This window comes from Cannabis sativa, chromosome 9, assembly GCF_029168945.1.
Source record: "Cannabis sativa cultivar Pink pepper isolate KNU-18-1 chromosome 9, ASM2916894v1, whole genome shotgun sequence".
Lineage (NCBI taxonomy): Eukaryota > Viridiplantae > Streptophyta > Magnoliopsida > Rosales > Cannabaceae > Cannabis > Cannabis sativa.
In genome coordinates, this window is record NC_083609.1 from 53,380,001 (window position 1) to 53,406,648 (window position 26,648).

Genomic DNA, 26,648 nt, shown 5'->3' on the forward strand with positions numbered 1-26,648 from the left:
ATATATTTGTTTTTTAATTGTCCTACGATTCTTCTTCAGTTTTTAAAGAAAATTAAATTGTTTAACTGGTACGTCAAAAAAAATTTGTTTGCTGGTAAAAACAAAAGAGGGAAGTCATAATCACAAAAGGGTTATTAGCGATAAAATCACTTGAAATAACAGAAGTACAAAAATCGAATTTTTAGGACAAAATTGCGTAAACTCTCATTCTATTTGGTTCTTTACTTATCTATTTAAAAATATCTTAGTTGTCATAATGAATTGTTGACATGTACACACTTTTATATAACAAATTTTTAGTAATCCATATAATGTTAATTATTAAAATATTATAAAAAAAAATAAATTATTTCACGCTTAGATAGGTAGTTGAGCTTGGGTCAAGCCCCTAAATTTGTAGTGTGCCTTAGATTGGAGACCTATCTCAAATCACAATCAACATCTTTTTGTATATATACATTGATTAAACTAGTTTTGACATCAAGAATAAATTTGGAAATAATTATTTGACAAGTGGTGACAAATATCTCATGAATCACAAACTTATTTTGCTTTCACAAAATTTTGGAAGATGGAGAACCACAGTCTTGGCTAGTATGAGAACCAAAAAATGCCAAGTTTGGGCATGAGTCATGACCAAATCCCATTATAATTTTCATGAGTTTTGAGTTGAGATCTAATTCTCATTAGATGAAAATTATGATGGGATTTGGTCATAATAAGGGCCCAAGTTTGTAAGCCTTCACTTCAGTGCTGCTTTTGCTCTTGCTCTTGCTCTTGTTGCAGCATTTTCTGCTGCATTTGCTTCTTCAATGGCTTTTGAGGCTGCTACTGCTGCTAATTCCGCTTCTTCTTTGGCTTTCGCTGCAGCTCTTGCTGCTGCTTTAGACTTTCCTTTGGCTTTTTCTGCTGCTATTACAGCTGCTTCCGCTTCATCATTCGCTTTTTCGGCTGCTTCTTCTGCTGCCATTGCTTCATTTATGGCTTTCACAACTTCTTCTGCCCTTTTGGCTTCTTTTTCTGCTGCTCTTGCTTCTTTTTTCGCTTTTGCTACAGCTGCTTTTGCCTTCTCTTCCTTCTTTTTATTCTAATAATAACAAACATTATAACACAAAAGAGTTACAACAATTCACCTGATTAAGGAGTAATCAATAAAACAGGAAAAACACACAAAAAAAGAATTACTCTAGCAAGATCAGATTCCATCTTCCTTCTCTCCTCATCATGTTCAAAATTCATTTGTAGCTGCTCATCGAAAAGTTTTCGAGCATAGGCATCCTTGAGTATGTCATATGAACACTTGAGCCTCTGGAATTTAGCATTGGCTTTTGGATCATGTGAGTTTTTATCAGGGTGCAACAATAGGGCCTTTGCTTTATATGCCTTTCTTATCTCTTCTATTGTAACCTTAGCACCTTCTTTGCCAGTTGGCAACCCAAGAATTGTATAGTGATCCATGAAAACATACATATCTTATGCTTCTTTCTTGTTCTACAACCAAAAATCTACCATATTCAGGTCTGTCAAAGATTAGTAGAATGGTACGATTATGTCTTGTTATTATGATTCTTACCAAGTTTTATTGTACTGTATTTGATTTGGTACTTCTACTTTTCTCAACAATTACAAAAATGAATTCTTTAATTTTCAAACCAAGAAAACCAAACTTATTCATATCATTCCTTTGGGAAATTAACTCCACTAAAAGTATTAATTTTTCTTGTAATTTTCACCATCAAATCTAATCTCAGTACATTAACTAATCAAAAATTCCTATGGAAAATATATACATGGACGGATGCACATATAAAAAGACTTATAAAACCATGTAAAGAACAAGATTACATAATATATGAATTCTTTGTTCTGTTTTTTTTTTTTTTCAATTAACATTAGTATAAAACAAAATTGTCAAAACAAGAAAATCAAAATAATTGAAATAGTGAAAAATTACTTCAAAAAAAGCTCATATTGGGACTGAGAATCTATATATATATTTATATAATAAAAGCATGTAAAGAAAGAAATGAAATGTTACCTATGAAGAGATGAAAAGTAGAAAAGCGGTGGAGAATGGTAGTTGGGCTTGACCGGAGGAGATGAAGAGTGAGTCAGTCAAGAGAGAAGCTCTCTTCTAAGTAACCGAACAACATTAATTAACGAATAATGGAAAATATGTGTGTTATTAATAATATCTCTATTTGTAATAAGTTTTTTCTTCCCCTATTATTATTTTTTATTTTCTTTATCGGGTCGTATGTTATTTATTTTAATTCTTTTTTTTTTTTTGTATAAAAATAAATTTTTTCTCGATTACTCTTGAAAAAAATTCTACCTAAATTATAAAAATTGCTGTGAATATTTTTTTTGCTTATTTTATTAAATAATTTTAATTACGTGTATTATAGCATATATGATTTTTTAAAAAAAAAAAAAAAAGTACAGCAGATATGATTACAAAGGTCTATTTAACTATTTAAATTTGTTGAAATCCATTTTATTAGTTGTAATTTCTAAAAATACAATAGTTCTAAAAAGATGTATATTTTCAGAATTTGTCTATATTTTTTACTTTAGAACTGTATCAAATTAGTGTCACATTATTCTTTTTTTTTTTTTTTTGAAAATGTAATTTATCATTGATAATTAACTTGCTTCCGCAATTACAATATTTCTTAAAGAAGAAAGAGCGTTATGCTCATGGAAAATTCGATCTGACGAAAAACAAGACCCCCTAGCAACACAATGGGCGGTCCTATTAGCAGAACGATTAACAAACTTAACTTGGACATTATTTAAAGTAGATAAAATTGAACGACAGTCTTCCACAAACAAGCCAAACTGAGATGGCATATGAGTAGTACTAGTTATTGCTTGGACAACAACTAGAGCGTCAGACTCAACAACCACCTTATCCCAAGGTTTACCCTTGATCCAACTCAACGCTTCCTTGATACCAATTACCTCAGCAATTTCAGGGAGAATACAACCCAGACGATTCCCTGAAACAGCTTCAATAAGTGTACCATTGCTATCCCGCGCTACCCAACCATAGCCAAACTTTTTATGTGCTTCAAAGATAGCTCCATCGACATTCACCTTAACAGTATCATGATCTAGTTTAGCCCACAGATTACTTCTAGTTACATCACCCGTAGCAAAGTAAGCATGGGGCGATTCAAAGTTAGCAATCTTCCAATTTGCAAGGACTGTTCTTGCCGACTTCACTACATCCAAAGCTGAACGGTTTTTCCTCTCCCACAGTAACTCGTTTCGAGTTTTCCAAATGTTCCAGCTGATCATAGCAGCGTCCACCACTACATCAACTTGGTTCCCTTCGAGTAGACCAAAGAACCAAGCTGCAAAGTCCTCTGGTGCACCAGCAATAGGCACGGCTGCTGCAGAAAAAAAACCAGCAGGATTTGGTGAAATTGCAACCCAGTAGCACGTGGAAAATTGACTCCTGCTCTCTATTACAGAATGCACAATAAAGATCAACATTTATGTGCTTCGTGTGGAGCTGAGTCTTCGTTGGAAGAGTACCAGAACAAGCTCGCCACAAGAAATAACAAACCTTTGAGGGAACTGCCAGATTCCACAACAATTTCCAGCAGTTGTTGTCTTCCAGAAAAAGCCAGTTTCCTCTACTCGATTGAAGATGTTTATAAGCACTCTTAACTGAGTAAAACCCCGATGATTCCATGTTCCAATACTAAGAATCCCTATCCACAGAATCACTTAATTGAATATTGAGAATCAAGTCCACATCTCTTTCCACAAACATGTCCGAAAGAAGATCAACATCCCAACATCTTTCTGCAACATTCATGAGACTAGCCACAAACTAATTTTGAAGCCCTTGGTTCACAGTAATGACATAAGGATTTGAATCATGAGGAAGCCATGGATCCTTAAGAACATTAACTCGAGAACCATCAGCAATTGAAATTCTAGCACCTTGTTTAACCAGTCCTTGAGCAGCCTAAATACTCCTCCAAATGAAACTGGGATTTTGTCCCAAATCAGCAGTAAGAAAAGTGCCATTAGGATAGTAACGAGCTTTGTAAATCTTACCAACAAGCGTATTTTCCATAGTTAGTAATCTCCATCATTGTTTACCAAAAAAAGAGAGGTTATAATCCCGAAGATCACGAAATCCTAACCACCCTATATTCTTATGTTGACAAAGACGTTTCCAACTAACCCAACTCACACCCTTGGTTGCATTCTTAGATTGAGACTTCCACCAAAACTTAGCCATCATTCCTTCTAGGCTTGAACAAATCTCTTGGGTCAAAAGAAAAACACTCATAGCATAGCTAGGCAATGCTTGAGCAACCGACTTAATAAGCACTTCCTTACCCGCTTTAGAAAGAAATTTAGTTTCCCAACTAAAAATTTTCTTCCTCATCTTCTCTTTCAAGAATCCCAAGATGGCATTCTTATTTCTACCCATAATGCAAGGGAGACTCAAATAGAAGCTATCATCCGAAGCCTCTCTCAACCCCATTAAACCACACATTCTACTACGAACATCCGCCGTAGTGTTCTTGCTAAAGAAAGCAGAAGACTTGGCAAAATTAACTTGTTGTCCAGAAGCAAGAGCATAGGATTGCAACAAGCGCATAACATTTTGAGCTTCCCTTTCATTAGCTTTACAGTACACATAACTATCGTCCGCAAAGAGCATATGTGACACCATTGGAGCACCTCTAGCCACACGGCATCCAGTCAAAAGATGATGTCTCTCGTAATATTTCAGCAAACAAGAAAGACCCTCCGCACAAACCAAAAAGAGAAATGGAGGAAGCGGATCACCTTGTCGCAAACCTTTACTCGGAACAATAGGACCCATAGTAAAGCCTCCATGAGTGACATTATTCTTAAATCGTTTAAAACTTAATCGTTTTAATATTTGCAATGTATATATGAAGAATATTATTGAGCAATTGTAATTAATTTAAAATTAAATTAAAATAATTAATAAATTATTTATAACCTGATACTGAAGGAAGGCATCACTTTTGACTTAGTGGGAGCACATTTTATGTTTCTATAAATAGAGAGAAAATTAATTATAATTTTTTTGGAATATTTTTTACTTTTGAGCATTTGTTATGTTACTAGTTACAACTTGTGGCTATATTAATAGATGTTGTTACTAGAGGATTAGAAAAATTTCTTCTTTCAGTTGAGAGTGAGAGAACACTTTGTATAACTAGTAACAGAGTTGAGTGTGTTGAGATGTCTGTACTAGTTTCTGAGCAAGTCTGGTTTTGTATGCATGCTCTCGAATCTCGATTATACTTGATTAATGTTTCATGTAGTAAAGCTTGTCATCAATAAAGAAATCATCTTAATGAAAAGCTTTACATCTCCTCCCCTTCTAGTGTTCTGCTCGAATGTGGTATTTTCAGATACTTTTATTTCTCTAAAAAAAATCATCTTGTGATTGTAGACACATATGATTTACAATTTTTCTTTCCTTCTATTTTTTAACTCATTACCAAACAGCTTAATAAAAAAAAAAAAATTCTCCAATCCTGCGAATTAATATTTTCTGTCTTTCCTATTTTCCTTCTCTCTTCCAAATAGGCATGTCAAAAAGATCCATTTAGTTGGAGGAGGTTGGAGCTCCGACCCGACGGATCATTTTTGATCCGAAACATTCGGATACTTATTGGATCTTGGATCAGATCCGCTCCGCCCCGCCTAATCTTTTTCTGGATCGGATCTGATCCGACCCGATTTTAATTTATTTTTAAAAAAAAAACTTAATTCAAGACTCAGATCCATTGGGACCTGGACTCGGACCAGGACCCAGACTCGGACCCAGACCTGGACCGCGACCCGGGACCCGGACCTGAGACCTGGACCCAGGACTCGGACCCAGACCCGGACCCGGAACAAAGACCCGGGACCCAGACCCAGACCCGGACCCAGACCTGGAACTCAGACCCGAGACCTGGGACTCGGACTCGGACTCGGACCTGGACACGGAACCGGGACCCGAGACCTGGACCCGGTGCCGAACCCAGGACTCGGGGCCCGGACCCAAACCCACGACCCCGGACACAGACCCGGACCAGGACCCGGACCTTGTCACGGACCCGGACCCGGACCTGGGACTTGGACCCGGACCCGGACCAGGACACATACCCGGACCTGGACACGGACCCGGACCTGGGACCCGGACCCGCACGGGACTCGGACTTGGGACTCGGACTTGGGACTCGGACTTGGGACCCCGGACCCAGACCCAGGACCCGGGACCCGAACCCCGGACCGGGACCCGAGACTCGGGACCCGAACCCAGACTCGGACCCGGACCCAGACCGAGATCGGGACCCGGACCCGGACTTGGACCCGGGACCCGAACCCGGGACTCGGGACCCGGACCCGGATCCAGAGCTGGACTGTTGGGTTTTATGCCCTAAATAAAACTCATTTCAATATAATTAGATTTACTTATTAATAAAGATCAGAAACAATATTTTATATTGCATGGTTCACATGATTTATTTCAAGATTATATGTATATAATGTATGAATTCTATTTAAGTCCAGAACATATCAATTTGTTAATGATTATAGTGTTGTCGGCACAATGGAATATAATCTTAATTATATGTTCGAAAGTTTATTCCCTGATTTGTCAGTTCACTGGATTTAGACTGACATGATAATCAGCGATAGGTATTCTTACACCTTGGATAAGTGTTATGTCCTTTCCAGGGCATTGGCAAAGTTTATCAGCATCGGATGTATGGAGTATACATCGGAAGGGACCGATATTGAACTTTGATTAGATATATTAAAATTTACCGTAATATCTATTCAATTCAATATCACCTGTTGATCCTGGATCAAATGATCTTAATCCTGATATGTTTAGGTTCGATCTCAAGAGTATTATACATGTTCTATGATTTGTTAGTTAAGCCTACTTTTGGGTCAGGGTGATACGTACATTTTGGGAACATGATAGTATAATTGAGTGGGAGCGCTAACATAAATATGGAATCTATAACTTCTATAGGAATTTAGAAGTGAAATGATGATATCCTTCGAGCTTGGCTAAACAGAGATAAATGGTGGAGATCTCATTTCACATCGTTGAAATATCATTTATACGGAGCTAAGTGTTTTAAGGATAAAATACATTGAAGGTGTAACGGTAACTTAGTGCCTATTCAATGTAGATCATCTATTAGAGGATCATTGATCACATTAGGATTATAACAATGGATAACTAATGATGTATCTATACCGTGGAACATATAGAGCGTTCTATATACTGATAGTGCAATTCTAAGTTCTATGCGTGGATTCAACGAAGAATTAATAAGTCAGTGAATTTAGGATATAAATTCTTGATCTGCTTATTGGAAGCTCGGATATATAGACCCATGGTCCCCATACTAGTTGAGACCATACTGCTTGTAAGACTCAGTTAGTTGATTTTGGTTAATCAATTATAATTCTAAAGTTAGACTATGTCTACTTTGTGAATTTTTGTTAGGTTATTTTTAGTATTAATTTTAGATTAAGTTTAGTATATTTTTAATTAAGTTTTAATCGTGTTTGGAGCATTTTTACGCTTGTTATCTTTTATTTTTACAGATTTAAAATAGAAGAAGATTAGAAAAATATCAGAGAAAAAGATGGGAAAAAGATAAAAAATATCATGATATTTAAAATAGAGAAAATTGTGGAAGCCGAAACTTCAAGCCTTAATTCGACGATGTTCTGTTCAGATTTTGGAAAAAGTCAAAACATGAAAGTTCTAGATCTCTCTTTTATCTTTCCAGAACATCTTGAATCGTCTAATTCCGAGCAATATTGAGAGAGTTATGGCCAAAATACTATCAGCCAACGCAGCAGAAAAAAAAATATCTCGTTTGAGGTTTCCCAAAAATTCAAATCCGAATGGGAATTTAAATATTGCGTTTTTTTTCCATATTTTTAGGCCTTCAATGCCTATATAAAGGGAAGAATAGAGTTGATTTCAGCAAGCAATTTTAGAGAGAAAAACAGAGAGAATACAGATGGAAAGTGGAGAGATCAACTGCAATATTGGAGGCATTCTTCAGAGGGTTTTCAGCATTCTTCTCTTCTCTATTTTTATCTCTTTTCTTAAAGTTAATATGTGTGATTGTGCTCTCATGAACATGTGTAGCTAAACACTTTAATTAGGGTTAGATGGATATTGTTTAACATTGTTTATGGTTTTAATATGATTAATTTTCCCCCTAATTTCTATGTATTCTATTTTATTTGTGCTTAATTACTTTTAATTGCTTGATCACCAATTAACTGTCTATGATTTTGATGCGAGATCTGAGAAGTGAGTGTCAAATATGCTATAGTAGAATAGAACTGAATTTCGATATAGGACGAGAGTACCTATATGGTTTAGATAGCTTATAGGGTTTCTGTGTTTAATGCCTATTGCATGTTAAATTTATCACGAGAGTAGAAAGTTTGCATGTAATTGAGGTTTATATATCTGAGAAGACTATAAATTACCTTAGTAAACCTGCTATTGCATTGGAATTAATATTAGGGAAATAATCATATTAGACCATATTCAATAGAAACAATTGAAATCGACACCCTAGTTTTTATTAACTTTAAATTTTCTTGTATAATTGTTTCTTACTAGTTTCTTATTCTTAATTCTTTCTTTATTTTTTATTTAACCAAATAGAAGTAAAAGTTTAATTTTAACGTACTTAACTACACTCCCTGTGGGATCGACCTCACTCCTAGTGAGTCTACTACTTTAAACGATACGTACACTTGCGTGTGCAAAATATCGCAACAAGTTTTTGGCGCCGTTGCCGGGGAATTGTTTAAAGATTAATATTACATAAAATTATACTAACTTCTACTTTGGTATATTTTCTCTTGCTGATTTTTCTAACCTTTTTCTTGCAATATTTTCTTTATTTATCTCAGGAATCCTAAGTGCATGCGCCGTCAAGGACAATCAGTCATATTACCAGTTGATCCTGAAATTGAGAAAACTTGCAGGAAGAATCGAAAGAACAAGAGGCAAGAAAGAGTTTCAGCAACTGCTGAAACATCAGAAATCATGGCTGCCAATGTGAACAATAATGTTGGGAACAATGGGCGTAATAATGGTAATAATGGTGGCGCTGTGGAAGATCAAGCTAATGGCCGAAGCTTGAGAGATTACATTCTCCCTACTCTGACGGGAGTGCAGTCATGTATTAGGCCACGGCGATGGATGCAAACAACTTCGAGATCAAACCTGCCATCCTTCAAATGGTGCAGTCTTCAGTTCAGTTTGGTGGTCTCCCTTCTGAAGATCCTAATTTGCATCTCTCTAACTTCATGGAACTTTGTGAAACTTTTAAAGTTAATGGAGTTAGCGACGATGCCATTAGATTGAGGTTGTTTCCATTCTCTCTCAGAGAACGAGCCAAGAGTTGGTTGAATTCTTTGCCACCGAATTCTATTGCTACATGGAATGATCTGGCAACAAAATTCTTGTCAAAGTTCTTTCCTCCAGCGAAGTCTGCAAAGCTAAGAGGAGAAATTAATAATTTCTGCCAACAAGATAATGAATCTCTCCATGAGGCTTGGGAGAGGTTTAAAGATCTGATCAGGAGGTGTCCCCATCATGGTATAGAGAAGTGGATGCTGGTTCACAACTTCTACAACGGGTTGGTTGGTAATACTAGAACTCTAATAGATGCAGCAGCTGGTGGAGCTTTTATGAGAAAGAGTGCTAATGAGGCATATGATCTATTGGAGGAGATGGCTCTAAACAACCAGCAGTGGCCAACTGAAAGGAGTCAATCCAAGAAAGTAGCTGGTGTGTTAGAAGTCGATGCCATCACAAAGTTAACAGCTCAAGTTGAGGCATTGACTAAAATCATTGCAGGGCAAGCTAAGCAAGCCCAAATTGTTTGTGAGTTATGTGGAGGAAGTCATCACTTTTCGGAGTGCCGAGCAGATGTGGATGATTTGCCAATGGATGAAGCTAAGGCCATTGGGAATTTTTCACAGAACAACAACAACAACAATTATGGGTTCAACCAGAATAACAACCGAAGAAATAGTGGGTTCTATCAACAAAGAAATCAGAACCAACAGTTTAATCAGCAACAATCCTCTGGTGGAAGTTCTAGTTTGCAGACAGATTTACTGCTCCAATTCATGACTGAAACTAGATCTTCAATTAAAGACCTGCAGACTCAGATGGGCCAGCTAGCAACTCAGGTAGCAACCCGCCCTCAAGGAAATTTGCCTAGCACCACTGAAGTTAATCCTAAAGAAAACTGCAAGGCAATTACCCTGAGGAGCGGTAAGAAGTATAATGGGCCTGAGTTACCACAACCAGTTGAGGTAGAGGTAGAAATAAATGCTCAACCAGTGCCAAAACCAACACCGACAGCAGAGAAGGCTACTGATAGCCCAGCACCACCACAACAGTCTCCACCGATTAGTATTGATCATCATGTAAAGATACCATATCCTCAGAGGCTGAGAAAGTCAAGCTTAGACAAGCAGTTCACCAACTTTCTAGAAGTCTTCAAAAGACTTCACATTAACATTCCTTTTGCTGAAGCTCTAGAGCAGATGCCAAGTTATGTGAAGTTTATGAAGGAAATTTTGTCAAAGAAGAGGAAGATGGAAGACTATGAGACAGTGGCTCTAACTGAAGAGTGTAGCGCTATTCTACAGAAGAAACTCCCTCCAAAACTCAGAGATCCAGGGAGTTTCACTATTCCTTGTACTATTGGTAAAATTGAAGGGATAAATGCACTATGTGATTTGGGAGCCAGTATTAACTTAATGCCCTTGTCAGTGTTCAAAAGATTGCAGCTAGGTGAAGCAAAGCCAACTACTGTAACTCTTCAATTGGCAGATCGATCGCTAGCTCACCCTAGAGGAGTCATTGAGGATGTGTTAGTAAAGGTGGACAAGTTCATCTTCCCAGCTGATTTCATTGTTCTGGATATGGAAGAAGACAGTAATGTTCCTATCATTCTGGGGAGACCTTTCTTGGCAACAGGGAAAGCACTAATTGATGTTCAGAAAGGAGAGTTAAAGCTAAGGGTACAAGGAGATGAAGTTGTATTTAATGTACTCAAAGCAATGACCTATCCTACAGCTAGTGACAACTGTTTTGCAATTGATGTGGTGGATCAGTTGGTGGAGACAAAGACACATGCTGAAGACCCTCTTAATCTGACTTTGGTACAAGAAGAGGTGGTAGAACAAGATGGTAAGGAAGCTTTTGAATATGCTATGTGGCTCGATTCTTATGGACCGTTGAATAGAAAATATTATGAAGAGTTAGGAGTCATACCAACAAAGCCTACCCCATCTACTGAAAAGCCTCCTCAACTAGAGTTAAAAGTCCTACCAGAGCATCTCAGGTATGAATATTTGGGTGAAAATAAGACACTTCCTGTTATTGTGGCTTCTTCCCTATCTTCTGTAGAGACAGATAAGCTATTACGGGTTTTAAGGAAGCATTCAAAAGCCATTGGATGGACTTTAGCAGATATTAAAGGGATCAGCCCTTCAACTGTAATGCATAGAATCTTAATGGAGGAAGGAGTGAAACCAACCATTGATGCACAACGTAGATTGAATCCACCAATGAAGGAGGTTGTCAGAAAAGAAGTTTTGAAGTGGTTAGATGCCGGGGTAGCGTATCCTATTTCAGACAGTAAATGGGTGAGTCCAGTTCAAGTTGTTCCAAAGAAAGGAGGGATGACGGTGGTGAAGAATGAGAAGAATGAACTCATCCCAACTAGAACTGTCACGGGATGGAGAATTTGCATTGACTACCGAAAACTCAACAAGGCCACAAGAAAAGATCACTTTCCACTCCCATTCATTGATCAGATGTTAGACAAGTTGGCAGGACAAGAGTACTATTGTTTCCTTGATGGATACTCAGGGTATCACCAAATAGCTATAGCACCGGAGGATCAAGAGAAAACAACATTCACATGTCCATATGGTACTTTTGCTTTTCGACGAATGCCATTTGGGCTATGTAATGCTCCAGCAACATTTCAGAGGTGTATGATGGCTATATTTTCAGATTTAATAGAAAAGTGCATCGAGGTGTTCATGGATGATTTTTCAGTGTTTGGCTCATCGTTTGACCAATGTCTGAGTAACTTGGAGTTGGTTTTAGCAAGATGTGAAGACTCTAATTTGGTGCTGAACTGGGAAAAGTGCCATTTCATGGTTACAGAAGGAATAGTGCTGGGACATAAAATCTCAAAAGAAGGTATTGAGGTTGACAGAGCCAAAGTATCTACAATTGAGAACTTGCCTCCTCCAATTTCAGTGAAGGGAGTCCGAAGCTTTTTGGGTCATGCCGGGTTTTATAGAAGATTTATCAAAGATTTCTCCAAAGTGGCCAAACCGCTATCCAATCTTCTTGCTAGTGGAGTTCCTTTTGAATTTGGGAAAGATTGTCTTGAAGCATTCCAAATTCTCAAGGAGAAGTTAATCTCAGCACCGATTGTGACTACACCAAACTGGGAACTACCTTTTGAAATCATGTGCGATGCAAGTGATTATGCTATTGGAGCAGTCTTGGGACAACGGGTTGACAAGGTATTCAGAACCATTTATTATGCAAGCAAAACCTTGAATGATGCCCAACTAAACTACGCTACTACAGAAAAAGAGATGCTGGCCATAGTATTTGCTTGTGACAAATTTCGACCCTACTTAATTGGTAATAAAGTGATAGTGTATACAGATCATTCAGCAATCAAATACTTGATGACTAAGAAGGATGCCAAACCACGACTGATTCGATGGGTTCTTCTTTTGCAAGAATTTGATCTAGATATAAAAGACAAGAAGGGTACTGAGAACTTGGTGGCAGATCACTTGTCAAGACTAGAGCTGGAAGAAAGTCAGAATACAAAAGAGGTACAAATAAATGAACAATTTCCCGATGAACAACTCTTTAGTGTGAGGGAAAGTCTGATGGTACCATGGTATGCTGATTATGTTAACTTCTTGGCTGCCAATATCACTCCTCCTGAGCTATCTCGTCAACAACTAAAGAAGTTCTTTTCTGAGGTGAAACATTATTATTGGGAAGAGCCAATCCTCTACAAGCACTGTGCAGATCAGATAATAAGAAGGTGTGTGCCTGAAGAGGAGATGTATTCTATTCTTAATCACTGTCATGCTTTACCATGTGGGGGACACTTCAGTGGAACTAGAACAGCTGCCAAGGTGTTGCAAAGTGGATTCTTTTGGCCAACACTTTTCAAGGACGCTAGTACTTTTGTGAAGGCATGTGATCGTTGTCAGCGTACAGGAAACATCTCAAGGAGAAACGAAATGCCTTTGACAGGAATCTTGGAAGTTGAATTGTTTGATGTATGGGGGATAGATTTTATGGGTCCTTTTCCTTCATCGTTTAGCAATTTATACATCCTATTAGCTGTGGATTATGTGTCAAAATGGGTGGAAGCTGCAGCCACACCAGCTAATGATGGTAAAACAGTCCTTCGGTTCCTTCAAAAGAACATATTCACTCGGTTTGGAACTCCCCGAGCAATCATAAGCGATGAAGGGAGTCACTTTTGCAACAAACAATTCGAAGCACTCCTTTCGAGATATGGTGTTCGTCATAGAACAGCTCTACCTTATCATCCGCAAAGTAATGGCCAAGCTGAGATTTCTAACCGGGAAATAAAGATGATTCTGGAGAAAACGGTGCAGAGATCAAGGAAAGATTGGTCAAGAAAGTTGGATGACGCATTGTGGGCTTATAGAACAGCGTTCAAAACACCAATCGGGATGTCACCATATCGGTTGGTGTTTGGAAAGGCTTGTCATCTACCGGTAGAGTTAGAACACAAAGCTTATTGGGCAATGAGAACTCTAAACATGGACTTAAAAGCTGCTGGGCAGAAAAGACTACTACAGTTGGATGAGTTGGAAGAATTTCGAAATGAAGCATATGAGAACGCCAAGATTTACAAGGAAAGAACTAAGAGATGGCATGACAGAAATCTAGTCAGAAAAGAGTTTCAACCTGGTCAACAAGTTCTACTCTTTAACTCAAGGCTAAAGTTGTTTCCTGGTAAATTAAAATCAAGGTGGTCAGGGCCATTTACGGTGATCAAAGTGTTTCCCTACGGAGCAGTGGAACTAAAAGGTGAAAGTCCTAATACTTTCAAAGTGAATGGACAACGATTAAAGCTCTACTTGGGGGGTCAATTTGATCAAACCAAGTCCGCCATGATTCTGGCGCCACTTTGAAGATCTCGATCAACGTCTGGCCGAGCCGACGATAAAGTTAGCGCTAATTGGGAGGCAACCCAAGTTTTCTTTTGATTTAGTTGAACTCTCTTTTTAAGTTTACTGTTATTTTTCTTGATGTTCATTCGTTTCGTTACCGAAAAAAAAAAAAAAAAAAAAAAAAAAAAAAAAAATTTTTTTGGTTTTGGGTCAGGGGCCGCGGCCATGAAATGTCTGGCCGCGGCCAGAATTGTTTTACAGAAAGAAGAGTATTTTGGAGGATTCTCGCCGCGGCGAGGCTACAGGTCGCCGCGGCGAGATAAGACTTCCAGAACAGGCCTTAAATCCACGGATTCTCGCCGCGGCGAGGCTACATGGTCGCCGCGGCGAGAGGTCAGTTTTTTCCTTTTTAAATCCCAAAAACCCTAACATTTCAAAATCACACCTCATTCAAACACCTTCTTCTCCCAGCCGAAAACCACCTCTTTTCACCCTAATTTCTTCATCTAATCCCATTCAAACCAATTTTCCTCAAAATCACCCATAAACTTTCATCCCAAATCATCATAATCTCTTATTTCTCTCATCTAACACTCTTTTCCTCTAAAAATCCATTCCAAAATCCCTAAACCTCACCCAAATTTCAGAAAAATCACTATTCATCTTCTTCTTCCCTAAAGCTTCAAGGTTCTCATCAATGGAGGTTGACTAAAGAGTGATTTTCATTGAGGTATTGATTCTAAGACTTCCATTCCAATTTTTATTGAAAAATTTCTGAATTTGTTGGATAGTTTTGAATTATTTGGTGGATATTTGGGATTTTTGCTATATACATTGTTGAAATTGATTGTGTGAATAGAATTGGGTTAAATTGAAAGGGATTTTAATCCCGGGAAGTCAATTTTTAAGGGGAAGTGCTGTCAAAATTTTGAAAAATCTTGAAAGTTAGAAAAAAATTTGGGAGTTATGGGTCCAAAGAGGTCAAGGGTCAATGAAGAGGGAGCTTCATCATCCAACCCATCTAGGGGACGCCCTAACCTTGATAGAGTTAGGTTTGCCAACGTGGAGGCTCAAGAGAGGTTTTTAAAATTGAAAGATAGGGCGTTCATTGAAGATAGAGGGATAGACATAGTCAACCTAAGCCAAACTGCCAATATTCCCCCTGCTTTTGCATCTATTAGGGATCAAATCCTAGAGAGGCAGTGGACTAAGTTCGTCGATGTCACTGAGCGTGGTAATCAAACTCTAGCTTTGGAGTTTTTAGCCAACTGGCCTGAAAGAGAAGAGGGAAAAGTTAGAGTTAGGGGGGTTAGAGTGCCTGCTACCGTAGACGCTATTCATGCCCTTTATGATCTCCGAACTTTCACTTATGAAGAACAACAATTGAAACAACAATTCTATAATAGAAGTACGAATTATGTGGATATGGCTGAGACTCTAGGGTATCCTGGCCTTAGGTTCCATGAGCTTAGTGGAGTACCATACCAATTATACCGATGTGAACTCAATCCAGTGGCCAAGGCTTGGCTATACTTTGTTAGTGCAAGGCTGCTCCCCAACAAGCATTTTTCTGATGCTCAAATGGACAGACTTAAATGGGTTTATGGTATTATGAAAGGGTATAATCTGAATGTGGGGGATATTGTTCGAACAACCTTTGATATTATGGTTGAGGGATCTTCCGGTGGAGGACTGGGGTTGGCTGGAATAATCACTGACCTCTGTGAGAAACATGGAGTACCACAGTACTCATATGATACAAAGGTACCGCCCCAGCGCCCTATTACTTTGGCGACTGTTCTGCGCTTCAAACCTCCTCATCCTCATGGTCAACCGCCAGTTCAAGGAAAAAACTTGTTGCTATATTTTTAAACGCTACGCAAGTATACGCAATCAAGTAGTAAAATCTCACACAGGTGAGGTCGCTCCCACAGGGAATTGGATTAAGTACCACTAAATTATACTTATGATTCTATTCGGTAAATCAAAAGTAATTATGGTTTAAAAACAGTAAAATTTGAAAGAAATTCAGAAAACTTAATAACACAGTTTAAAGTTGAGCAAGATGAGACAATAGGGAGGAGAATCCTGTTGTTGTTTACCCAAATTGTTAATGATTAATTACTATCCTATTCTTGGGGTGAATGACAGATTATAAAATAACCTAGCTCCTTTCAGATCTTCTAGATTCTAAATCACATGTTATCTAATTAATTCCTTAATTAAACTAACATGAAATCAGCATTAAGCAATAATCTCCTCGTCACATAAGTCATGTAAATACTTTCGTTTCACATAGAACATCGATTATCTTAATTTTAGCATTCTCAATTCTCACTTTTCAGATTTTGAATTGAGATCATAAAGCATGCACAAGGTGATCAATCTTAAACATGAAATTAAACACAAATTAAGATAATTTCACACACAAGAATTGAGGAATGGTAATTAAACATTAACTAGGCAAAACATTAAACAACAATCATCATCCTCCCTAAATGGGAAATTTAGTTCAGAAACAAATCCATAACCATTCCTATAGCAATATTCAACATTAATAAATTAAAGAGGAATAAAGAAAAGAATTGTTTAAGGGTGAATTCTGGATCTTCACTTGAATCTCTACGCTCTTCCTGCCGCTCTCAGCTGTGTTTTAGGGTTCCAAATCGCTCTCCCTGACTTCCAATCGCAGTTTTCTATTTATACTTGAAATTTAGGGTTCGATGGACGAAATTACCCCCGGTCCGTACGGGATCTCGCCGCGGCCACACTTCCTCTCGCCGCGGCGAGAATGTGCCAAAATTAGGCACTTTCTGTTTCTCGTATCTCGCCGCGGCGAGACTCTTCATCGCCGCGGCCAGATATGCAAAAACTCAAAATATGAAGTTTTTCTTCGGCATCAGCACGTCTTTCAGTGAATTTCTGCACCCGAGACCTCTTTTACTCCAAAGAACCTGAAAACATAGAAAACAAGCGTAATTCCGTCCCAACACAGCTAAGAATGCACATAAATTGGATCCAAAACATAGGCTAAAAATAGCCTAACAAACTCCCCCAAACTGACTCTTTACTCGTCCCCGAGTAAACTAAGACTAAACTAAAAAACTAAAAATGATAGCTGAACTTTCCAACAATTAAATTGTTACCACCACCTGCACAACTTCAATCCCTCAATAACCAGAATTTCAACTTGCCAACTCTAAGAACTAAGTTGAATGTGCAGTTTACAAGTAAGTAATTCATACAAACATAAAGCATCGCAATTCCCATCAATATCACAACTGTTCTAACTTTCCAACATCCCACTAACACATGATCAATAAGTTTGAATGACATACCTCTCTCCACTAATGTTGACAAATTTCTACCTGGAATCAATAGGTCTTTTTCGGTTAAAATCACATGGCTTAGGTACATGGGTAGATGAGAAGTCATTTAGGCTATACTATACCATAAGCACTATTAACCAAGCAAGCCTAGACATTTATTTTGCTTTCTTTCCATATATCCCAAAAACAGAAATAAGAGATTGCAGTTTTTTTCTTGTGTGTGCACCTCATAATTTTCTTAACTTTTTTTTTCAAGAAGACACATTTTTTTTTTCATAGGCACAACACACAATATTCTTATTATTTTTTTCAATCTCTCATTCCTACAATTTATATTTTTTTTTCACTTACAGCACTTTTTCCCCCCCCAAACTTGCTTTAAGGCTCATGGCATAACACAATATGTTCAGGGTGAAAAGAGTTTAGAATAACGAATTCAGCTCCGTGAAGTGGTGAAAAATTTTAAAACAGGCTAAGGCTCAACTTTGGGTATACTAAGGAAAAAAATTTTTTCAGGTAGGCTTGAAAGGTTCAATCGATCCAAAGAAAATTTGCCTAAATCATTTTCCAAACAAAAATCATCAAGGATTTCGCTTCAAGAGAGTATGTCAAACAAATTCTATTCCATGTTCAATCAATCATTCCACAATCCAAATAGAACACAAGTGATATGTGAGAATAGCAAATGTTTTAAACCTACATGAATCACTTCCTAGCACACATCCAATTTAATTCAAACAGTTGCAAGTCAAGCACACAGTTATGTTTCAATCCATTGCACAAGTGAATAACAACAATTCAATCCATTTTTCAATTTAGCTATCACGCAAGACTAAAAAAAGTTTGTTAGGCTATTTTTAGCCTATGTTTTGGATCCAATTTATGTGCATTCTTAGCTGTGTTGGGACGGAATTACGCTTGTTTTCTATGTTTTCAGGTTCTTTGGAGTAAAAGAGGTCTCGGGTGCAGAAATTCACTGAAAGACGTGCTGATGCCGAAGAAAAACTTCATATTTTGAGTTTTTGCATATCTGGCCGCGGCGATGAAGAGTCTCGCCGCGGCGAGATACGAGAAACAGAAAGTGCCTAAATTTGGCACATTCTCGCCGCGGCGAGAGGAAGTGTGGCCGCGGCGAGATCCCGTACGGACCGGGGGTAATTTCGTCCATCGAACCCTAAATTTCAAGTATAAATAGAAAACTGCGATTGGAAGTCAGGGAGAGCGATTTGGAACCCTAAAACACAGCTGAGAGCGGCAGGAAGAGCGTAGAGATTCAAGTGAAGATCCAGAATTCACCCTTAAACAGTTCTTTTCTTTATTCCTCTTTAATTTATTAATGTTGAATATTGCTATAGGAATGGTTATGGATTTGTTTCTGAACTAAATTTCCCATTTAGGGAGGATGATGATTGTTGTTTAATGTTTTGCCTAGTTAATGTTTAATTACCATTCCTCAATTCTTGTGTGTGAAATTATCTTAATTTGTGTTTAATTTCATGTTTAAGATTGATCACCTTGTGCATGCTTTATGATCTCAATTCAAAATCTGAAAAGTGAGAATTGAGAATGCTAAAATTAAGATAATCGATGTTCTATGTGAAACGAAAGTATTTACATGACTTATGTGACGAGGAGATTATTGCTTAATGCTGATTTCATGTTAGTTTAATTAAGGAATTAATTAGATAACATGTGATTTAGAATCTAGAAGATCTGAAAGGAGCTAGGTTATTTTATAATCTGTCATTCACCCCAAGAATAGGATAGTAATTAATCATTAACAATTTGGGTAAACAACAACAGGATTCTCCTCCCTATTGTCTCATCTTGCTCAACTTTAAACTGTGTTATTAAGTTTTCTGAATTTCTTTCAAATTTTACTGTTTTTAAACCATAATTACTTTTGATTTACCGAATAGAATCATAAGTATAATTTAGTGGTACTTAATCCAATTCCCTGTGGGAGCGACCTCACCTGTGTGAGATTTTACTACTTGATTGCGTATACTTGCGTAGCGTTTAAAAATATAGCAACAAGTTTTTGGCGCCGTTGCCGGGGGGTGTTAGTTAATATTATTAAAAATTAAATTTTGTTCTAATTTGGTTTTTCTTTTTAGTTTTAGTATTATTGTTTTTCAAATTTTTATCTTTTTAGTACTAATTTAGTTTTTTTTTTATTATTATTTTACTAATGTTTTATTGATGAGCTTGACCTGCAAGATAAATTCAGATGCTATATCTTGAGGATTTTGCCCAACAACACAATGAACCATTCTATTCTGCTTGGAGGAGATTTAAAGAGTATGGAGAGAGATGTTATCCCACTTTCTCAAGTGGATGTTTTACTTTGCTCTTTTATAATGGACTTGATGATGAAACAAAAAGTTGGGTGGATTATGGAGCAGAGGATACTGGAGAGCCTTTGTTAAGGAGAGGCCATGAAGCAATAAATCTGTTGAATAACATGGCAGATTTTGATTACGACTGGCATTGGGATCCATCACTTCAGGGTTGGAGTCACCAATACCCACCTTATTGCCCAAATTCATCCCAACAAACTGAAAAAGAGGAGCAACTACGAGCACTTTTACAATCACTTCCAGGAGAGATTAATCGCTTAACAGACATGGTGAGGTCCTTATGTGATAATTTAGTGGCTCATGATTCAGAATGTAATAACTCCAATACTGAAAGTTATGAGAGTTATTGCTACAATGAAGAAGGGTCATTAGTTGAGTACAAGGAAGATAATGAGCCTACAATTGAAGATCAAGATCCTTGTGAAGAGGAACTCATTGCATATGAAATCACAAGTGAGGGTATGAATAGCCACGTGGAGAGTGAGCAACAAGAAGAAGGTTTGTTAGATGAAAGAGTAGATACTGTGACATTGGAAGATGAGAAAGCACATGACATCATTGATTCGACTTCATCAATGATATTGACTTATAAACCACCAATGAATCCATATATTTCATCAACACCATATTACATCCTCTGCGAGCTACGAAAGGCTTCTCCCCAAGCACATCATCCAAAGTCTTATGTTGTTGGTGCTGACTTTGGTTCAAACTCATCGCTTGCCAAGCTTGAAGGCAAGTACAACAACAATTTTCAAGTTGTCTTGCATGACGCTTATTATGGGCGTCAACCGCTTATTGATGTGGCACCCAGGTAAGTTTCCTTTCCTTGTTCTTTAATGTCACATTGGGGACAATGTGTCACTTTAGTTTGGGGGAGGAGTGACTTAATTTTTATTTTGAGTTTTTAAGGTTTATGTCTTTTAATTTTTAGTTTTTAGTTTTTATTGTTTTGAGTCAATTTTCTTAATATGAGTCAATCTGAAAGTAGGTAGATAGCATGATTTGAAAAGTTTATTTATTTTTTCGAAAAATCCGTGTGCTTGGTGATGTTATACTCTTGACTAATTTTAATTTTGTGCTGTAAAAGAACATGAAATCATATTAAGTAATTTTTCTAGTAATTGAATTGATTTATGTATGCTAATTTGACATGTGGAAAGTTGTTTGGAAAATTCTAGAACTTGCTTGCTTGCTATTTGAGGCAAAATAATAAATTATGCATGACTAGGAAAGTGATGTAGGCAATTTTTTTGGATCGATTGTGCTTGTCAAGCCATCCTTATAATTTTATCTTAGTTACCCTTTTTGAGCCTTAACTTATTTTTTTCTACACATATTGAGCCTAAAAAGATAAACCCATAAATACCCAAAATTTCAATTCTAATCATACCATAAGTAGATCTTTAGTTTGGGGGAATTTGGATGGGAAGTTTGTTGTATGTGTGTGGAAAAAGTGTGAAAATTGAGAGAATATAAAAAAAAAAAAAAAATTGATTGACAACAACTTAAAAAGGAGAAAAGAAAGAAAAATCTGACAACTAGTGTCAAATCTAGAAAAAAAAAAAAGATAAATATAAATTGTTGCACCCTTGTTGAAGAATATATCTCTCATGTAATTAGAAAAAAGGGTATTGGGATTGTGTGAAAAATATTGTGGGTGACATAATTTGAGAAGCTTATGGTATAGGAAAGCCTAAATGACCATTTCAACTACCTTACCTAAGCCTAACAATACAAGCCTAGAAAGACCTTCTGATTCTTGGTTGTGCATTAATCTGTATTAGTGGAGAATAGTAAGTATTACAAGCATATGGAATTTTGGGTTAGTGGATTGTCGATTTTAATTGGCATGCATAAAGTGGTTTAATTGTTAGTTAATTGCATTCAATGGTTTCATGAGCTAAATGAAAATAAATTGAAATCTGTCAAGGGTGTAATTGAACTAAAATTCTGGATTATATGCATAAGTGAATTTTTTCATAATCATATTATTGAACCTACTTGAAAATTACTCGTGTTTTGGAGATTGACTTGTTTAATGTTTATTTAGTGTTTTACTCGAGGACGAGTAAAAGCTTAGTTTGGGGGAATTTGTTAGGTTATTTTTAGTATTAATTTTAGATTAAGTTTAGTATATTTTTAATTAAGTTTTAATCGTGTTTGGAGCATTTTTACGCTTGTTATCTTTTATTTTTACAGATTTAAAATAGAAGAAGATTAGAAAAATATCAGAGAAAAAGATGGGAAAAAGATAAAAAATATCATGATATTTAAAATAGAGAAAATTGTGGAAGCCGAAACTTCAAGCCTTAATTCGACGATGTTCTGTTCAGATTTTGGAAAAAGTCAAAACATGAAAGTTCTAGATCTCTCTTTTATCTTTCCAGAACATCTTGAATCGTCTAATTCCGAGCAATATTGAGAGAGTTATGGCCAAAATACTATCAGCCAACGCAGCAGAAAAAAAAATATCTCGTTTGAGGTTTCCCAAAAATTCAAATCCGAATGGGAATTTAAATATTGCGTTTTTTTTCCATATTTTTAGGCCTTCAATGCCTATATAAAGGGAAGAATAGAGTTGATTTCAGCAAGCAATTTTAGAGAGAAAAACAGAGAGAATACAGATGGAAAGTGGAGAGATCAACTGCAATATTGGAGGCATTCTTCAGAGGGTTTTCAGCATTCTTCTCTTCTCTATTTTTATCTCTTTTCTTAAAGTTAATATGTGTGATTGTGCTCTCATGAACATGTGTAGCTAAACACTTTAATTAGGGTTAGATGGATATTGTTTAACATTGTTTATGGTTTTAATATGATTAATTTTCCCCCTAATTTCTATGTATTCTATTTTATTTGTGCTTAATTACTTTTAATTGCCTGATCACCAATTAACTGTCTATGATTTTGATGCGAGATCTGAGAAGTGAGTGTCAAATATGCTATAGTAGAATAGAACTGAATTTCGATATAGGACGAGAGTACCTATATGGTTTAGATAGCTTATAGGGTTTCTGTGTTTAATGCCTATTGCATGTTAAATTTATCACGAGAGTAGAAAGTTTGCATGTAATTGAGGTTTATATATCTGAGAAGACTATAAATTACCTTAGTAAACCTGCTATTGCATTGGAATTAATATTAGGGAAATAATCATATTAGACCATATTCAATAGAAACAATTGAAATCGACACCCTAGTTTTTATTAACTTTAAATTTTCTTGTATAATTGTTTCTTACTAGTTTCTTATTCTTAATTCTTTCTTTATTTTTTATTTAACCAAATAGAAGTAAAAGTTTAATTTTAACGTACTTAACTACACTCCCTGTGGGATCGACCTCACTCCTAGTGAGTCTACTACTTTAAACGATACGTACACTTGCGTGTGCAAAATATCGCAACAATTTTCACTAAGCAAGGGCGAAATTGTAAAGAAAAGAGATTCTAGGTTTATTTATTAATTAAGAGACTTTATATGTCTAATTAATAAATATATTAAATGACAATATTATTTAATAATTAATTTTAGTTATTAAATAATTAGAATTAGCATTTAAATGGTTAAATTTGAAAATTGGCGTTTTTGAGAAAATAAGATGCATGAATGATAAAACAGCAAAATTGCATAAGTAAGGCCCATTATCCAAAGTCCATGGCCGACCACACTTATAGGGTTTTATCATTTATTTTTTCATTATTTTAATGCCAAATAATTCTAACCTAAACCTAGGTGGTTACCTATAAATAGATAGTGATGGCTCTCATTCACACTTAACTTTGTGAATTCTGTCAGATGAAATTTGAGCCTCTTTCTATTCTCTATAGCCGAAACCTCTTCTCTTCTTTTCTTCTCTAAATTTCGAATTCCTAGAGTGAATGAGTGAGTGCCCACACACATCAAGTGGTATCTCAATCATAATGTGTAAGACTGTGGAAAACCATCCAACAAGAAGGAGAATCAGCATCAAAGGAATGAGAGAAAGAGATCCAGGTTCAGATATTGATAATGCTTTGCTACAGAAAGGAATCAAGGGCTAGATATCTGAACGGAAGGAGTCATTATATTCCGCTGCACCCAATGTAAGGTTTCTTAAACTTTATATGTGTTTATTTCATTGTTTTAGAATTCATATTAGGATGTTAATGAAACATACTTGTTAGTAAATCTAGATCGTGGTAAAATATATTCAACATGGACCCCTGTTAGGTTATTTTTAGTATTAATTTTAGATTAAGTTTAGTATGTTTTTAATTGAGTTTTAATCGTGTTTGGAGCATTTTTATGTTTGTTATCTTTTATTTGTGCAGATTTAAAATAGAAGAAGATTAGAAAAATATCAGAGCAAAAGATGGGAAAATATAAAAATATCATGATATTTAAAATAGAGAAAATTGTGTAACGAAATAAAGCCAGAACTTCAAGCCTGAATTCGACGATGTTTTGATTAGATTTTGGAAACGGTCAAAACATGAAAGTTCTATATCTCTCTTTTATCTTTCTGGAACATCTTGAATCGTCCAATTCCGAGCAATATCGAGAGAGTTATAACCAAAATACTATCAGTCAACGTAGCTGAAAAAATATCTCGTTTGAGGTTTCCCAAAAATTTAAATTCGAATTGGAATTTAAACATGTGCGTTTTTTCCATCTTTTTAGGCCTTCAATGCCTATATAAAGGGAAGAAGGGAGTTGATTTCAGCAAGCAATTTCAGAGAGAAAAAAAGTGAGAGTTCAGATACAGAGTAGAGAGATCAACTGCAATACTGGAGACATACTGCTCAGGGTTTTCAGCATTCTTCTTTTCTTCTCTTCTCTATTTTTCATCTCTTTTCTATCAGTTAATATGTGTATTTGTGCTTCAATGAACATGTGTAGCTAAACACTTTAATTAGGGTTAGATGGATATTGTTTAACATTGTTTATGGTTTTAATATGATTTATTTTCTCCCCAATTTCTATGTATTCTATTTTATTTGTGCTTAATTACTTTTAATTGCCTGATCACCAATTATCTGTCTATGATTTTGATGCGAGATCTGAGAAGTGAGTGTCAAATATGCTATAGTAAAATAGAACTGAATTTCGATATAGGACGAGAGTACCTATATGGTTTAGATAGCTTATAGGGTTTCTGTGTTTAATGCCTGTTGCATGTTAAATTTATCACGAGAGTAGAAAGTTTGCATGTAATTGAGATTTATATATCTGAGAAGACTATAAATTACCTTAGTAAACCTGCTATTGCATAGAAATTAATATTAGGAAAATAATCATATTAGGCCATATTCAATAGAAACAATTGAAATCGAAGCCCTAGTTTTTATTAACTTTCAATTTTCTTTAATCATTGCTTCTTACTAGTTTTCTTATTATTCATTCTTTTCTATTTTTTTATTTAACCAAATAGAAGTAAAAGTTTAATTTTAACGTACTTAACTACACTCACTGTGGGATCGACCTCACTCCTGGTGAGTTTACTACTTATAACGATACGTACACTTGCGTGTGCTAAATATCGCAACAAGTTTTTGGCACCGTTGCCGGGGAGTGATAGTTAATATTATTAAAAATTAAATTTTGTTCTAATTTGGTTTTTCTTTTTAGTTTTAGTATTAGTTTTCTTTTTTGTTTCAAATTTTTATCTTTTTAGTACTAATTTAGTTTTATTTTATTTTTTTTATTTTACTAATGTTTTATTGATGAGCTTGACCTGCAAGATAAATCCAGATGCTATATCTTGAGGATTTTGTCCAACAACACAATGAACCATTCTATTCTGCTTGGAGGAGATTTAAAGAGTATGGAGAGAGATGTTATCCCACTTTCTCAAGTGGGTGTTTTACGTGGCTCTTTTATAATGGACTTAATAATGAAACAAGAAGCTGGGTTGATTATGGAGCAGAGGCAACTGAAGCACCTCTATTAATGAGAGGTTATGATGTAATAAATCTGTTGAATAACATGGCAGATTTTGATTACGACTGGCATTGGGATCCATCACTTCAGGGTTGGAGTCACAATACCCACCTTATTGCCCAAATTCATCCCAACAATCTGAAAAAGAGGAGCAACTACTAGCACTTGTGCAATCACTTCCAGGAGAGATTAATCGCTTAACAGACATGGTGAGATCCTTATGTGATAATTCAGCGGCTCATGATTCAGAATGTAATAACTCCAATAATGAAAGTTATGAGAGTTATTGCTACAATGAAGAAGGGTTATTAGTTGAATACAAGGAAGATAATGAGCCTACAATTGAAGATCAAGATCCTTGTGAAGATGAACTCATTGAACATGAAATCACAAGCAAGGTTATGGATAGCCAAGTGGAGAGTGAGCAACAAGAAGAAAGGTTGTTAGATGAAAGTGTAGATACTATGACATTGGAGGATGAGGAAGAACATGGCATCATTTATTCGACTTCATCAATGATATTGACAAATAAACCACCATTGAATCCATATATTTCATCAACACCATATTATATCATCTGCGAGCTACGAAAGGCTTCTCCCGAAGCACATCATCCAAAGTCTTATGTTGTTGGTGCTGACTTTGGTTCAAACTCATCGCTTGCCAAGCTTGAAGGCAAGTACAATAACAATTTTCAAGTTGTCTTGCATGATGCTTATTATGGGCGTCAACCGCTTATTGATGTGGCACCCAGGTAAGTTTCCTTTCCTTTTTA

General features: G+C 36.2%; 1 protein-coding gene and 1 non-coding gene across 2 annotated transcripts; both read right to left on the reverse strand.

Moving 5' to 3' along the window:
• Positions 1 to 427: 427 nt before the first annotated feature.
• Positions 428 to 2,223, reverse strand: LOC115723471 (uncharacterized). The gene is made up of 3 exons (XM_030652963.2): positions 2,039 to 2,223; positions 1,186 to 1,491; positions 428 to 1,087 (listed from the first exon to the last, which is right to left on the reverse strand). The coding sequence occupies exons 2-3, from the start codon at positions 1,468 to 1,470 to the stop codon at positions 743 to 745; spliced, it is 630 nt and encodes a 209-aa protein (XP_030508823.1). The 5' UTR covers positions 1,471 to 1,491; positions 2,039 to 2,223; the 3' UTR covers positions 428 to 742.
• A 7,326-nt stretch (positions 2,224 to 9,549) lies between these two features.
• Positions 9,550 to 9,656, reverse strand: LOC115721500 (small nucleolar RNA R71). The gene has a single exon (XR_004012519.2). It is a non-coding gene; the product is annotated as a small nucleolar RNA R71 (small nucleolar RNA).
• Positions 9,657 to 26,648: the final 16,992 nt, after the last annotated feature.

What these genes read in the sequence shown, in the direction of transcription:
- LOC115723471 (XM_030652963.2), bottom strand. Translation starts at nt 1,470, where the DNA reads ATGTATGTTTTCATGGATCACTATACAATTCTTGGGTTGCCAACTGGC. An exon ending in TGGAATCTGATCTTGCTAGA is followed by an intron (nt 1,088 to 1,185) that starts GTAATTCTTTTT and finishes TGTTATTATTAG; the next exon opens with AATAAAAAGAAGGAAGAGAA.